The following is a 14,500-nucleotide window of genomic DNA, read 5'->3' as shown; positions in this document are numbered from 1 at the left end:
TCTGTCTTCTGTACTGAGGTGACATTGCAATGTAAAAATCAGGAAAGTACTGTTTTGTAATGTGCACTGCACACATACATTTGTTTTGATGACTTGTGTCTCTGTTTTCATATTTGCACAGAAATGGTAAAGTAAACTTCATTTAAAAATCAAAACAACAGCAGCTGTACTCTGTTCAGCTTTTGTTGTTTTGGGTTTTTTTGGTCTTCAGCTTAGACATTCAGTCACTTCTGATCTCTTGATCTCCCATTTGTTGTTTTTTTTTTTTTTTTTTTTTTGCAGGACCATGTCACAAACCGTAACTGCTGCAAGACCTTTCTCTTCATAGCCATCTCTGACATCATTCTGGTTTACTGTGCTGCCTTCTGCAATTTGTTTTATGACACACACCTAAGTTTTCTTTCATGTGTGCAATTTCAGCTTTAAAGACACATCATGACAGGTTTTTTCTCTCTTACATTTTCCTACTTTATCCTGAATTGTTTTTAGATTCACACTCTTGTATTTCTGTGTACTGTTGAAATAATCCACATTCTGTTGCTTGTCTGAATTTGTCTCCTAACTTCCTATTGCCTTTCTGGTCACTGCTTCACAGCTTATGATGGGCTTTTTATGTCTCTTCTTTAGCTAGACAGATCTTGTGGTATTTTGGGGGTTTTTTTAAGAGTTAGTTGCTGCAGCAAGTGAGAGTTTCCAAGCCCTCCTCCTGTGCATACCCTGGGAACACTTGATCTCATATCAAAGGGACTTCTATGATTCTCTGACTTCTGAACTGAGCTTTTAGTATCACTGCTGTGATACATTTCAAATGCCCCTTTAAGCTGCAGCATTGAGAAGTAAGACTCATAACACTCCAATATTTCCATTTTAATACAGGTTAGCAAATACAGCAGACATCAGAATTGTCTTTTATCAATTTAGTCATGATATATTTCAACTGTTTGAACCCTTGTCATAACTCAGGCAATTTTAATCCCCAAAATTTTGTATGATACAGTGGTTTTAAAATGCAGTACTTAAATCCAGCTTGAATGCTTGCCATCTACCAACCTGGAGAGCCGATGTTATTTTTGGGCCCTAATCTCATATGACCTCCTCTCCTCACTGCATTTTTCTGCCAGTTGGATTTTCACAACAGTTCCTTACATATTCTTCACAAAGTAGCAGGAGTAGTCAGCTCCTCATTCCTCAGCTGCAAGAAGTGTCTCTTACACATTGATTCTATAGAATATAGATTCTTTTCACCTGTTTGAGCACAATTTGGCATGAAGTTACGTAAATACGGTCCAAACATAAAAAAGCCCCAAATACTAGAAAGACAAAGTGTCTGTCAAAAATCTACACATTTTTTATGCTTATCTGTCTGACATTGAGCTAGACAGCTTCTCAGACTTTTTTTGTCAGTGTTTGCTAAGCAGTGAATGGTACTTTATTGCTCATTTCTAGATCAGCCTCAGAAGACAGACACAGGACTGCCTTGCATTGCCACACTACAGTGCTGCCAAGCCACCCGCTAGAAGACTCTTCTGCCTTCTGTACTATCAACTATAAGTTCAGGCTCTGTTTGTCCTTAATTATTAATATTTCAGCCTTTTACAAGCTAGACTATTTTGGTAAAAAGACATTGTCTCTTCAGTTTAGGATATTTTAATTCTTTTTCATGTAAAGGGGGACTATGTAAAGGCCTGGATCATCCTTTCTGTAGAGCTGTTCTTAGGATTGAGCTTTGTAAAAGAATAAATAGAAGAACATAGATTCCTCTGATCAGCTGTGTTGGGAGCTTTACAGATTCCTACTTACGCAAGAAGGAATGCTGAACGCTATTCCAAGTGCAGGCTTCAGAGGTTATGCCAAGGGAACCGTATGCTGCTTGCTTAACTGTTAACACTGGCAGGGCTCTGAACAGGGCAGACAAAGGCAGTCCTTGGTGTAACAGCAACATGTCGCAGCGCACAGCAGTGACATCCTACACACCATCTGCCTAGGTCAACACAAAAGATGACACTGGCATTTGAGATGCACTTCCACATACCTTAAGAACCAAAGAGCAAGAACAAGCCCTTAGAATAGGGTTAATTACAGGTACATTAGGTACAAGACAATAAAAAACCCAAAGTAATTATGCAAAAGCGGCAGATGCAAAAACTTCAGGACTACTGTACCTTTGAAGACCCTGGAAAAAATGTTTAAGATTTGTCTCCAGAAAACACCTAAGTGGAGCTACCTATGTGTGGACAAGGTGACTAAACTTCTGTTGTGCTCAGTGGAGTTGAATGTAGGTGTGGAATGGGCTGAACAGCTGAGACTCCACAGCATGCACTGAATGCAGGGACAGCTGGACGCCACCGCCTGTAACAGGCACTTCAACACTCAGGATGCAGCACACACACAGAAGCACCCAAGTGTCTTAAGAAAAAGCTGGTAAGGGATCTGCCCATAAGCAACAGTGCTTATACATACACAGGAAAACACCAAGTTTTGCAGGGACATTTGAGCTACTTCCAGAGTAGCAGGGAGGTAGCTGCACTCATGTAGCATGCTGTACAAATGAATACACTTCGCTTCTTAGCAAGAGTAAAAAATCCCTATCAAACACTACTGTGCTATGGCTGGGTCTTCTGTACAGCACTCAGGTTTTGTTAAGAGAAAGATTTACTTTTTCCCCCTCTAGAAGAAGCTGCTCCTAGGGAAGCAACATTCATTCCTCTCCCAGTTGCCTAAACCTGGGAACACTAACGAGTTACTATTAGCCATTTTAATCACCTTGCTTAAAGTCCACAAAATCCTGGAAAATGGTATTCTCCTTATTAGCCCAGCTGTTGCACCACCACAGTGGGCAAAGTAGTACTAGGGATGAGCAACAGGAAAGACTACAGAATTAATGACTAAAGGCTTATAGCAATTTTCACAGACTCATTTCATTAATATACAGAGCTTTTGAATGAAACTATGCTTAATGCATGGCTGTGTGTCAGCTCATGGGTGCTTTCCTGCTAACATCAATGATCTCCCTATTTATTAGGCATTTTCCCTGTCTTTCAGCATGTGACATGACATCCAATTAGACAGCCCTAACTGGATTGTTTTTGCAATTAAGATGTGAGGCAATACATTAAAGGCTACCTTAGTACACATTGGATATTAAAACTGACCAGTTTGTTAATAATGCTATAAAAATAGTTTGGCATTCACAAGTTTTATTAAATAGGATTTTCTATCTAGGAAATCTAATAGAAAGTCTATAAAGCAAGCATAATTTGTGTTCAGAGAAAGATTGGCCATGAGGAGAGTGAACAGTCTGCTGTGTAAAACATCCCCTGAAATCCGTAAGACTGATTACTTACTTATCCAGACTAGGAACCATAGGAACAGATATATACTTCGCAGTTCACCTTTTTTTCCCTTCAACACAGAAAGAGATGATATAGGGAGAACAATCCTAAAATAGTCTTGTACTGGGTCACCCTGATTTTTTGAGGTAGAGAACTTTTAGTCTACTCCTTTTATTTGTTAAGTTCTAAAAAAAAAAAAATCTCTAATTTCCTCTTAATTGCCACAAACAAAATAAAGTACCTGATTATCCTGGTATACACTGAATGGTGCCTGCATTTTCTTATGCTGTTTTATGCAATTCTGGAAAGCTTCATGACTGATTAGGTGGGTCATTTGCAAGAAATGCCGTTTCAGAAGACTTGCACATTGATCAATACATGAGATAAGTTGTTTGGGGTTTTTTTACCCTCAGACCTTGCAGAACAGGTAAGAACAGACCATTTATGCATCTCAGATTGCCTTTGTTTTTGCCACCAATGCCCCGGCCAACTTATACTTCATTTGTGATCCAGTTATGAAATTCGAGTTACCCTTTCCTTCTACCCAGAAATTTATTAGTAATACTCAGGAGCAGCAAATAAAACAGAAGGTGTAACCAGGATTGTAACAACAGGCCTATCTATTGCATTGCAAATACAACCCTGGACTTGCTGCCACCACCACGTTAGTGGTGTGAACAATTAATACTGAAACCTGTCAAGGAAGCTTTTGAATACAGCCCTACCTAAGGTTCAATAAGAAACAACACTCTTTGTATAAATGACATGGGTAGTTTGTTACCATTCAGATAGATGGGATGCCAAACAGGACAAAAGTTCAAATTAGTTTGACCATTTAAAGGATTAATTACAAGATTTGCTCTGTTATTATTTTCCCCTCTGCTAAGAAGCTACTTCACCTAGTAAAAGCAACTCAGCAACTAGTTTCAAGTTTTGTTTTTTACAAGACAGCAGCTTAAACACCAAAAATTAGTCATAAATAATGTTTATTATCTAACTGTTTATAACAGGGTAAAAGTAAAGTGAACTTATGTGTTTCCTCAAAGTATTCCAACTCCACAGATTTTGTTTCTAATTATACAATACTGAAAAACAATCAGGAGCTGCACAGGTTTCTCACACAGGATCAAGCATATCCACTAAAAGATGCCAACTCCACTGGTCTCCCAAAATGCCTTGTGCTAGCACCGTTCTTGGACTGCTGTGCAGCAGCACTCATGACAGTGTTCAGCAGCCTATGCCACAAGGGCCTCTGGTGCAAATCAGACAGCAAACTTTTTTTTTGTTATGAGACCAGATAAGACTGCAACAGGGAGCTTAGGTCACCATAGATGCCTAGAGGGATAATTTCTAGTTCTATGCCAGGTAATCTCATCACAAATATGACTCCCCACTGAGGAAGAACAGAGCATCTTAGCCATTCTGCAGAGCACTTATCAGAAATAGTTACAAAACATCCTCTCATTCCAGAATTCTTCTAAGTACGGGGACTCATGTTCAAGAATTTAACTACAAACAGTACCTCATGTTGAGACTATGCTCCTAGGTGTAGGTCACGTTTTACAAGTCTGCTATACGCAAAACTCTGCCCTGCAATGAGGAAATGAGTGGAAAGTGAGAATATTTAAGTTCTGTACTCAAAGTCATACATATAGAGGGCAAATGAACATCGGAACAGAAGTCTTAGGAGAAGCAGCTGTGGGAGCTAGTGTTTAGTGGAAAGGAGGCTAAAGGGAGACCTTATTGCCCTCTACAACCACCTGAAAGGAGGCTATAGACAGGTGTGGGTCAGACTTTTCTCCCATGTAAAAAGTGATACTGCAAGAGGAAACTGCCTTAAGTTGCACCAGAGGAGGGTTAGAGTGGATACTAGAAAAAATTTATTGATGGGTGGCCAGGCATTGAGACAGGCTGCCCAAGAAAGTGGTGGAATCACCACCCATGGCAGTATTAAAAAAAGCCCATGTAGATGTGGTGCTTTGGGACATGGTTGAATGGTGGACCTGGCCATGTTAGGTTAACAGTTGGACTCAATGATCTTAGAGGTCTTTTCCAACCTTAGTAAACTGAGAATATAGAAGTTACCACAAGAGTAGTTGTAAAATACTGCCAAAGGCAAATACAATACACATACCACTGAACACAAGGGAACAGAGTTAACAGAGCCTTAAGCTGAAAGTACAGGTAACAGATGTCCCACTCCTCTCTTACCTAGTATTACTGTTAAACTGACACACTCATCTAGAACAGTTTTAAAGATTAAGGTGAAGCTTGTGCTTACTGTGAAGTTTCAGCCATCCTCCCTCGTTGAACCACATTTGCAGCTGTGAAATCCTTATTTGAAAAAGTAATCCCAGCATCCCCTCACATACACAGTAACCGTACTTTCTGCAATGCAACACTGCAGAAGACAAGGCAAATGTGTCCTCAGCATGTGGCACAAGAGCTGTTTCTGTTTAGCTCACCATCAGCTTGTTCTTATCCCAATTTAATCTGCACATATTTTAGACTGTTTATGAAATGCTGTACTGCTCTTTACAAAGTACAGTACACAGCTTTAAGGTCTGAAATGATGCTGCTTCCTCAGAAGCACTGGCCCTGAAGGTACTCATGAGGTGCTGGGAACTGAGACATGCAGCGATATTGATGGAAGCATCTGAGCATTGCTGCCTGGGGGAGGCAGCACCCTCATGCCTGATGCAGGGTGGCATTGAGCCTCACAGTGGCACTGAAAAGCTCTGAAGTTCAATTCTCAGTTTGTTTCCATTTATACTTCACTTTCACTGGCCGTCTGATATATTCGTAACAGGGGACACACAAAAGAACAAAGTCCCAGCAGAACAGATATCACATTCTACATCAACTCAATACACGTGGATTTCTGCATAATTGATCATTTTATTGGAATCTGTTAAAAGATGTTTGTTCATATCACCTGTTCAGCAGGCAATTATGCTGCTTCTGTTCACTGCATACATACTGAGCAAGTCTCCAAGCAATATATAAATATTGTCTGACCCCATATTAAGTATCTTTACTACAAAAAGCAGCTTTTCCTCAAAGTTGTATCCATGGGACCAATGTGCATTTCTTCTAGCTATGACTTGTACCAAACCTGTATCAACAACCATAGGTTAAATACATCAATGCATGTTAATAGAGCTTTAACAGTAAAAAAAAAGTAAGAAAGTTAAATACTGCAACAGCAGAGATACATACTGCATTTGAATGATAGAACATAGTCTGTTGACCTAGTTAATGACACAGTCACCAAAACACAACATACAGAAGCAATGTCAACAGCCAGTACTTGTCTAAGCATTTTAGAGTTCCCCTTTTCCCTTCAAATAAAGAAGGGTTGTGCACATCTTCAATGTGAACTTAGGTATCATTAACCTTACAGCAGTATTGAAGCTGATAAAGGTTAGGTAGAGACACACTAAAGCTGCAGGCCACTGAGTACACATAGCATTTGTGAGTTTGAGAAGTCAATGTTTACTATAGGACAGGTTCATTGTTCAAACTAAGTGCAGCCTATGTAACAGCAGCATTAATTGGCAAGACACACTTAGTAGAAAATGCCACTTTAGAAACCTAGTATATTTCAGTTAATTGAGCAAAGTGTTGATTTAGCTAGCTATAATGAGGGCTACGGAGGTATTTTAACTGAAACACCTTGGTAAAGTGAAATAAGCTGACCTTCATTGTCCTCTAGTACCCAGGAATAAAGGTAAATGTGTTCTCTCTGTCATCAAGGACTAGTATTTCAGCAGGCATTTCGGTTTTTAACCTAGGGGTAGGTTAAAATAAATCTGTATACAATGTAACATACCTAAAATAGATGCAATGATTACCAATTAGTTGTCAGTCTCTACTTTTACTATTACAAGCCCAACAATTTTGGCACACAAGTATAGCCAATCTTTTAAGTTCAAATTCAACCATTCCAAGCCAGAGAGACCCATTTCAGAGATTGCTCTGGGATAGCATTCCGGACTGTAAAAGCATGCATATACCAGCTGCCCAGAAACACACAACTAAAAGAAGTTGCTAGAAATAGCCACTGAACATACACATGCATGCCAGTGAGTTTCCCCAATTAAAACGCTATTTACAAGCCATACTTCAATTTTTTGTAATTTGTAGTTTTCAACCCAACTTACACATATGAGTTCAAGTGAAGGACAAACAATACAACCTTTTGAAATATCCAAAGTGAAAATGAGTGCAAGTTACAAAGCTACAAAGAGGTTAGCAATGATTTCCTGGTCTTTTCAGGTGAAAAATTATTTACTAGATAAGCAACGCCAGAGAGGGGTGGAGTCCATGAAGGACATAACCTTTAGGTAAGCAAACACAGCCTCAACCAACAATACTGACTTTTTGAAAAGTCTGAAAGTTTCTTTATACTGAAAACTGAAGTCCTCCACAAAGTTATCTGGTATCTTGCTGCATGTTGTAATGTTATTGCCCTACAAGTTGTGCAGAAACCCACAGCCAAGTATTAATGCACAAGAAATTTAGAAGTTACTGTGCATAAGATATGATTAAGCTGTATCAGAATCTCAGGTATTGATTATGGCTTAGACCTGCATTGAAAGTGAACACTTAGACAAATATCCTTGCGTGGATGACATTGTCCATATGAAAGTGAGACAACTTTGCTACACTGAAGACTTACATGGTTAAAGTGACCTTCTGCTTAGAAGAAACAATAGACAATATATTCACAGATAACCATTGCAAGAATTAGCCCTGTAAAAAATTCAACAATACTTTTTACTTATCTTTAAGTGTATGTATTTGCAGATATTTTATAAGCAAGCTGTTTCTTGAACAGCCAGATATTTGATAGTTAATTCTTTATCCTACTTTCTCCCTCATCCAAATTTGCCAAATTCAAGACATTGTTTTTGCAGCATTCATGAAATCAATAGTGCAAAGCTGTTACAAAAACCTCTTTTCCCAAGCTAGGACACACTTCAAGTTTTGTATTAGGTCAATAGCACTTCCCATGTATTTAGAGCTCTGGGGAAAGGCAGGAACAATAGATATGCTGAATCTAGCAAACAAACAATTGTTTGCCAAAGGCTTTTTTGTATTTTATTTTTGGGTGGATTTTTTTAAATTTGCTGCTCATACTGGCCCTTGTTACAACTTTGATAACTAGTTCACTGCATTAAATTCACAATTCCTCATTTTGATATGCACCTATAACATGTGAATTGAACTGCACCACAATAATTGTAATGTCATCTCTATACATTCGAGCCAGCTCTTCAGGAAGACTAAGCATCTTGGACAGTCGCTCATGATCCACTGTTCCAAACTCATTGTTACCCACTGCATGACGTATCAGGTGAGTTGCTGCATTCTGATCTTCGAATACTGAAGAGATTCTTGCTCTCCTTTCTGTTAAGAGACCATGCATCTGTCCCAAAGTTACCTTATAGCCACCAACAGCTATTGGCTGTTGGTGGTGAACACCAGTGAGGTACTCCCCTACAATTCTAGCTACATCTTGCCTGTGCATTGTCTCCCACAGCCCATCTGTGGCCAAAACCAGGAACTTATCCTGTGGCCGTAATTTGTGATGTATGACTTCTGGTTCAGCTGTGAGGTATGGGGGAGTGTAATAGTTTGGAGGAATAAACTTTGTATATTCATTGTCATTCAGCTGATCTGGGCCTGATTCTATTACTCTCTTTTGCAGTTCAATACTCCATTTAAACTTTACGTCACCAAAAGCTCTGAAAGGCATCAGGAGACCCAAGAGACGATCTTGTTTCACAAGACTTTTCTCTTCAGACTTTGGATGCTCCATTTTCACACGTTCCACTTCATGTTCATTTTGTGCATTGTGGTCATAGGACAAATTAACTGCAGACCAAGATCCATCTTCTTCCTGAACGCCAAGCATTGCCCTACTGTCACCTGTGTTTGCAATGTGCAAGTCAACACCATCCACATGAGCTACACAGGCAGTCGCACCAGAAAATGCTACTCGCAGTACCAGGTAGTTGAGAAAAGAATTAGGATCTCCTACTTGAGCTTCCAAAGAAATATCATTATCAAGCCTCTTAAAGGCATTAATTAAAGCTTCTCTCACATCAGTAGTCTCTCCACTGTTGAGATCAATCAGCTCCTGCCAGTAAGTTCTTAGACTGTTGAAGTAAAGCTTGGAAGCCTCTTTGCTAAAATAATCATTGGGATGCTTGTGCCACTGTAAAATGGGCAAGAGAGCTCTGCCACTCTCCACAGCATTTTCTATTTCAAGTAAAGTCTCATGAGGTAACAAAGAGACAGCAATGTAGTAAAACAGTCTTTCACTGACAGCTTGAGCACAAGCACAGCCTGCGTGGCCATCAAACACACCCAGAAGCATCCCTCTTGTCTGTAAACAAGTGGCAGCACTCCTCCGGTCCTCTATCGGAGCATTAGCAGGCAACTGGTTGCTATCGAAGCCAAGAACAGAACTTACATTTTTACCATCAAATTCTGGGACTTTGAAACTGTATTCATTTGCCTTCAGAATGCTGTTGACTTGTGGAGGGGTGAGGTAAAACCTCTGTGGTGTAGAAGCATAATCCCTTGTGTGAATAAAGTGATTAAAGTGCTCCTTTGGCCTATAAAGTGCCGCAAATTTCTTCTGCGGTGCGTATCTGAAGTGACTGTGAGCAAAATGAGATGACAAACAACACAGATGTCTATGGTGGCAGTAACACGCAGTACTGCCTATCCTGCTAATCTCACAGTTACGAATCAATGGGAACAGATGAGCTGGTGCTGGCATGGCATCAGACAACAATGGCAGCCTGGAGCTTCGGACTGGTATTGCTGAAAGACAAGAGAACAACTATGCTTAGCAGGACAGCTAACAGATTTTTTTTCCCCAGAATTCTGTTAAGATGTTTACAGCTCCTAACCGAGTTGCTTATTATATAGAGTTCATAGCTTCAAAGGACTTGACAAAAGAAAGGCATTACAAGGTGCTTGTTTATAGACACTACATTGGGCTGTAACCAAAAATCTATACCATACTTCAGCACAGGTATTTTGGCTCTTATACCCACTCAGATAGCAGGCAGGAAGTGAAAGCATCACCCAGACAGTCAATGAAGCTTCGAACAACTTAGCACAATGGTTAGCATGGAGCACTCGACATAATTGCCACAGGACTTTTACAGCTCTTTGCTTTCCTGGTGATTTCACAGCTGACAGAGACAAACATGGCACACAAGGAAGAAAACTCTTTCTGTAAGGCAGAAGAAGAGAAAGCATCTAACAGGAGGACTCAAGAAACAACTCTGAGATGACATACAGTGAAGACTGTTTAGACAACAGAAGCAAGCAGTAGGTGATAGAGAATGGATATTCTTTACACAATCAGAAGCCAGTAGCAGGTTTTGTTTCTTCTCCCCCCTTTCACATGTAAAACTTCAAACTTGTGTGACATATACAAAATAGCCACAGCAATCTATGCAGCAACTTTCTAGCTTAAGATATAAGTACAAGAGGTAGAAAGGAAATAATATATATTTCCAACAGCTACTCCATCCCAGTGAATTTTAAGATTACAAAGCACTTTAAAAAGCTACTCAATTGAAGGACTGTATGCAAATTATTTGCTTCCATGTCTAGAACACAGGCTTGCACAATACTCTAATTCAGTGTTAAGATAAACCACTAGTATCTGAAAAAATATTCTACTGCTACTTGCCACATCTAAAAGCTTTCCTTACTTTTCACTTCCCTGAAGAAAGAGTATGCTAGCATACTCCTTCTTGTCCCCATTTACATACCAAATCACAACATCAGTGAGAGTGCCTCTCAAAAGCCTTATTCACTATGCCTCATTATCAGGAAGTCTTTCACAATGTAATACTTGAGAAACAATTCCAGAGTGGAATGGAGTTGAACTGTGCCTTGTGTGAAGTACACACATTTAAGGCAAATTCAATTTTCTCTTTTATGATCAAGTTTCATCATAAAAGCTTTTTCTCAGAAAAGACCATTAGAAGGCTTACTGCAATCATAAGTACTAATCTATCAGCACTGCTAAATGTCATATTGTTTTACTGAAGAAATGGATATTGCTGTGTTATGCAAGGTGCTTCATCTACTAAATGGATTTTTCAGCCAAGCAGGCATACCAGTATTTCAGATGAGACTCAACCCCACTAAAATAGGCAGCAAGCCCAAATACTCAGTCTAAAGGATCATACAACATAGGAGAAATTGCATTTTGCAATCACCCCATTCCATAAGCTTTCCATAGCTTCAGCCATAGGATTCTGATCACCTGGACCAGCTAAGAAGTGTCTGGAAACATATGAAGCTTTACCCCATTCTCTCTGTTTCAAAAAAGGGCAGCAAGTCACATTCTTCCCTCCAAGCTTCTTTGTTCTTTTTAAGTAAACCAGATTGGAGCCCATTTCTCTGTTACATGACATGTAAGTGCTGAAAGCAGAGCAGAATTCGTGTTGCTATCACTCCACTGACTTCCCAGTATTAGTGAGTGACTGTTGTATGTTGACAAAGACTCTCCCGAATCTCCCACTGACAGCTGTGAAGACTGAAGCTTTCTGTTGTGCAGGTACCAGGAAGAGCTTGGGCTGTAGTCCAGACACCCAGCAGCAGTGAATTGGCTCAAGCTTCCAGATGCATACTGAATTTATGTTAGCCATTTACTTCTCCAGTCCAGGCTTCACACACACACACAGCATGACAGCAATAGACTGCAACTCTAAATATAGATTTTTAAATTCTATTCATTGCCTTCTAATTATATGGGAGCTATTTTGGTAACAGTTATGCATATTTCTTCACGTGACATTGACAAGCAACAATTTTGCTTACAGAACAGTAACCTTAAGGTTCTATGGATGTGCCTGGCCTACAGCAGCACTTCAGTTTCAGTACTGGTCTCCCATTAGACTCCCACTGAATCAAGTTCTCCTGACTGCTCAGCATTTGTGTTCAGTGCTGACCCACAGTGGTGCCTCAACTGCTCTGACAGTTTTGTTGGTCCATGATGTAGCAAAAACACAAATGTATTGCTGCTGTAACAGTTCTGCAGTGCCAGCAGAGAATATTTTGCTGATTTTAATCATTAGTTTATCAAATGTTAAATGAAATCCAAGAGAAGGTAGTAAAAAGTTGGCCTCCCATTTTCCCTGGCTCTTATCATTTACAGTAGATCTGTGTCAGTTTAAGAGATCAGTCTGTTTCACATACCAGATTCAATAATTCCAAGTTGATTAAGTAAATGCATAATTCCAAGTGTCCAAACCTGAATGGAAGTTAGTCTCCCCCATTCACCCCCACAACACAGATGCCCTAAATATAACCAGACACTTCAGCTAGCCTTTAAATAATTAAGATCCCAAGATTATGGCAGATCAAAAGATGGCAGAGAAGAAAAAGAAGTAGAAATTTTACAGTTCAAGCAAGATTCATTAAGATATTAGAATCAATCCAGTGTAAACACCTCCCCAAGCCCAGAGCAGGGTACAAGTGTTATTTTTCAAACTGTAAACATATTATGACCTATAATGAGTCAGATGGTCAACTTAGGGGTTTTGTAGTACTACACTAAAAAAATAGAAAAGTGTTCCACTTTTCTTTAATAAAGGCTCGTTATAGCCATTCTATAAGGGCTAATTGACACTGCACAGACAGGTTCCTCCAAAACACTGCGCCATGGCTTCAGGTAAAAACACTTACTCGGGTAAGAACCTACACCTGACAAACCTGAATGAGCCAGCTGGAGAGGACGGGGAGGTGGGGGAGGAGGAACAATAAGCATTCAACACAAGCAGCACCGTTAATCCTTCCCTTCGGCTTCGGCCCTCAGACACAGCCCAGCCTAGCAGCCCCTTCCCGGGTCCCATCCGACCCCCGAGCCCGTCGCTCCACGAAGGGAGATACATACCGATCCGCCTGGGCCCAGGACATACACACATTCTCCTGTCACAACATGAAGCCGCCAACATCCACAAAGCAGAAGCCCGGGGGGCGGGGGGAGAAGCAAGGCAGAGAGTTTGTTAGAGAAGACGTAGCGCTCCGGCACGGAGGTGGGACGGCAGACAGGAGGAGACACGCACACACAGCCCTTCTGCGGGCGCACGGCACCGCCACTGCCGCTCGCCCGGCGATGGGACCGAGCCAGCTCCGCAGGGACCGCCCGCACCCGCCGCCCGCCCGGGCACCGAGCCGGCCCCGCTCTCCCTTCCGGCAGGGCGAGGGGCAGGGCCCGCCCGCGCTGCGCGCCGCCGGGCGGACACCGCTACCCGCTCAGGCACTGCGCGGCCCCGACATGGCCGCCCCTCCCCAGCTGCCCGCCCGCCTCCGGCACGACCACCTCCTCCTCCCTCCGCCCGTCCCGGGCACAGACCTGGGCCTTTCCCGGGCGGCTCAGGGAGACGGGTAGAAGGACCGTGCGGCGCAAGAAGAGAGGCGGGTGAAAGGACCGCGCCGCCCCGAACGCAACCACTACTCCCACACCCCCCGACAGCCACCGCCTCACGCCCGCGGCCGCCGCGCCTTATAAAGGGCCCTGCAGCGCGCGGCGCGCCGCCTATTGGCTGCCGAGGAGGGCAAGGCGGGCACGTGACGCGGAGGCCGCGGGAGAGCGCGGGGGGCGGGAGGAGGAGGGGGCGCTGCGTGCGCGCGCACCGCGCAGGGGCGGGAAGGCGCGAACGCGCGAAGGCGGCGGCGGCGCGCGGTGTGCCCGCCCCCTCCCCCCGAGGTGTGCGTGAGGGGAGGGAGAGGCCCCCGGCGCGGTTTTCCGAGTGGGAAACGGGGCCGTGGGGGTTTTCCTCTGAAATGCTTGTGAAGGGTCTTTAACAGGTATGAAGCACGTTAACTCCACAAGAGACCGCTAAAGTCTGTTCCCTAAGCCGGGGACCTTTCTGCCCTGAAAAAGCCCCCAACATTCCTTCGGTCAGGAGTCAGAGTCACAAAACTGCTGACTGTTACGGAGACCGAATATGGGAAAATGTCTAAATTTTGTAGGGCGTATTGGCATTTACTCTGAATTCCTTTTAAAGAATGGTGCTCTGGTGTTTTTTTCCCCCCTTGGAATGTTCGAGTTGACTTGAACAGTCACAAAGCACGTTAACTCCGCAAGAGACCACTGAAGCTTGTACTGAAACGTCGGGGTTTGG

At 42.2% G+C, this 14,500-nt stretch overlaps 1 protein-coding gene across 1 annotated transcript; it reads right to left on the bottom strand.

Annotated features, from left to right (window-relative positions):
• Window positions 1–935: 935 nt before the first annotated feature.
• PDP1 (pyruvate dehydrogenase phosphatase catalytic subunit 1) lies at window positions 936–13,856 on the bottom strand. Its single transcript, XM_082285025.1, has 2 exons — window positions 13,729–13,856; window positions 936–10,169 (listed from the first exon to the last, which is right to left on the bottom strand). Exon 2 carries the CDS (start codon window positions 10,123–10,125, stop codon window positions 8,518–8,520), a length of 1,608 nt encoding a protein of 535 aa, XP_082141151.1. The 5' UTR covers window positions 10,126–10,169; window positions 13,729–13,856; the 3' UTR covers window positions 936–8,517.
• Window positions 13,857–14,500: the final 644 nt, after the last annotated feature.

This window comes from Coloeus monedula (assembly GCF_965178545.1).
Source record: "Coloeus monedula genome assembly, chromosome: 1".
Classification (NCBI taxonomy): Eukaryota; Metazoa; Chordata; class Aves; order Passeriformes; family Corvidae; genus Coloeus; species Coloeus monedula.
This window is presented reverse-complemented; position numbering and strand designations above follow the sequence as displayed.

Bases quoted from the DNA above. Each gene is read 5' to 3' on its own strand.
- PDP1 (XM_082285025.1), bottom strand. From the start codon at position 10,125: ATGCCAGCACCAGCTCATCTGTTCCCATTGATTCGTAACTGTGAGATT.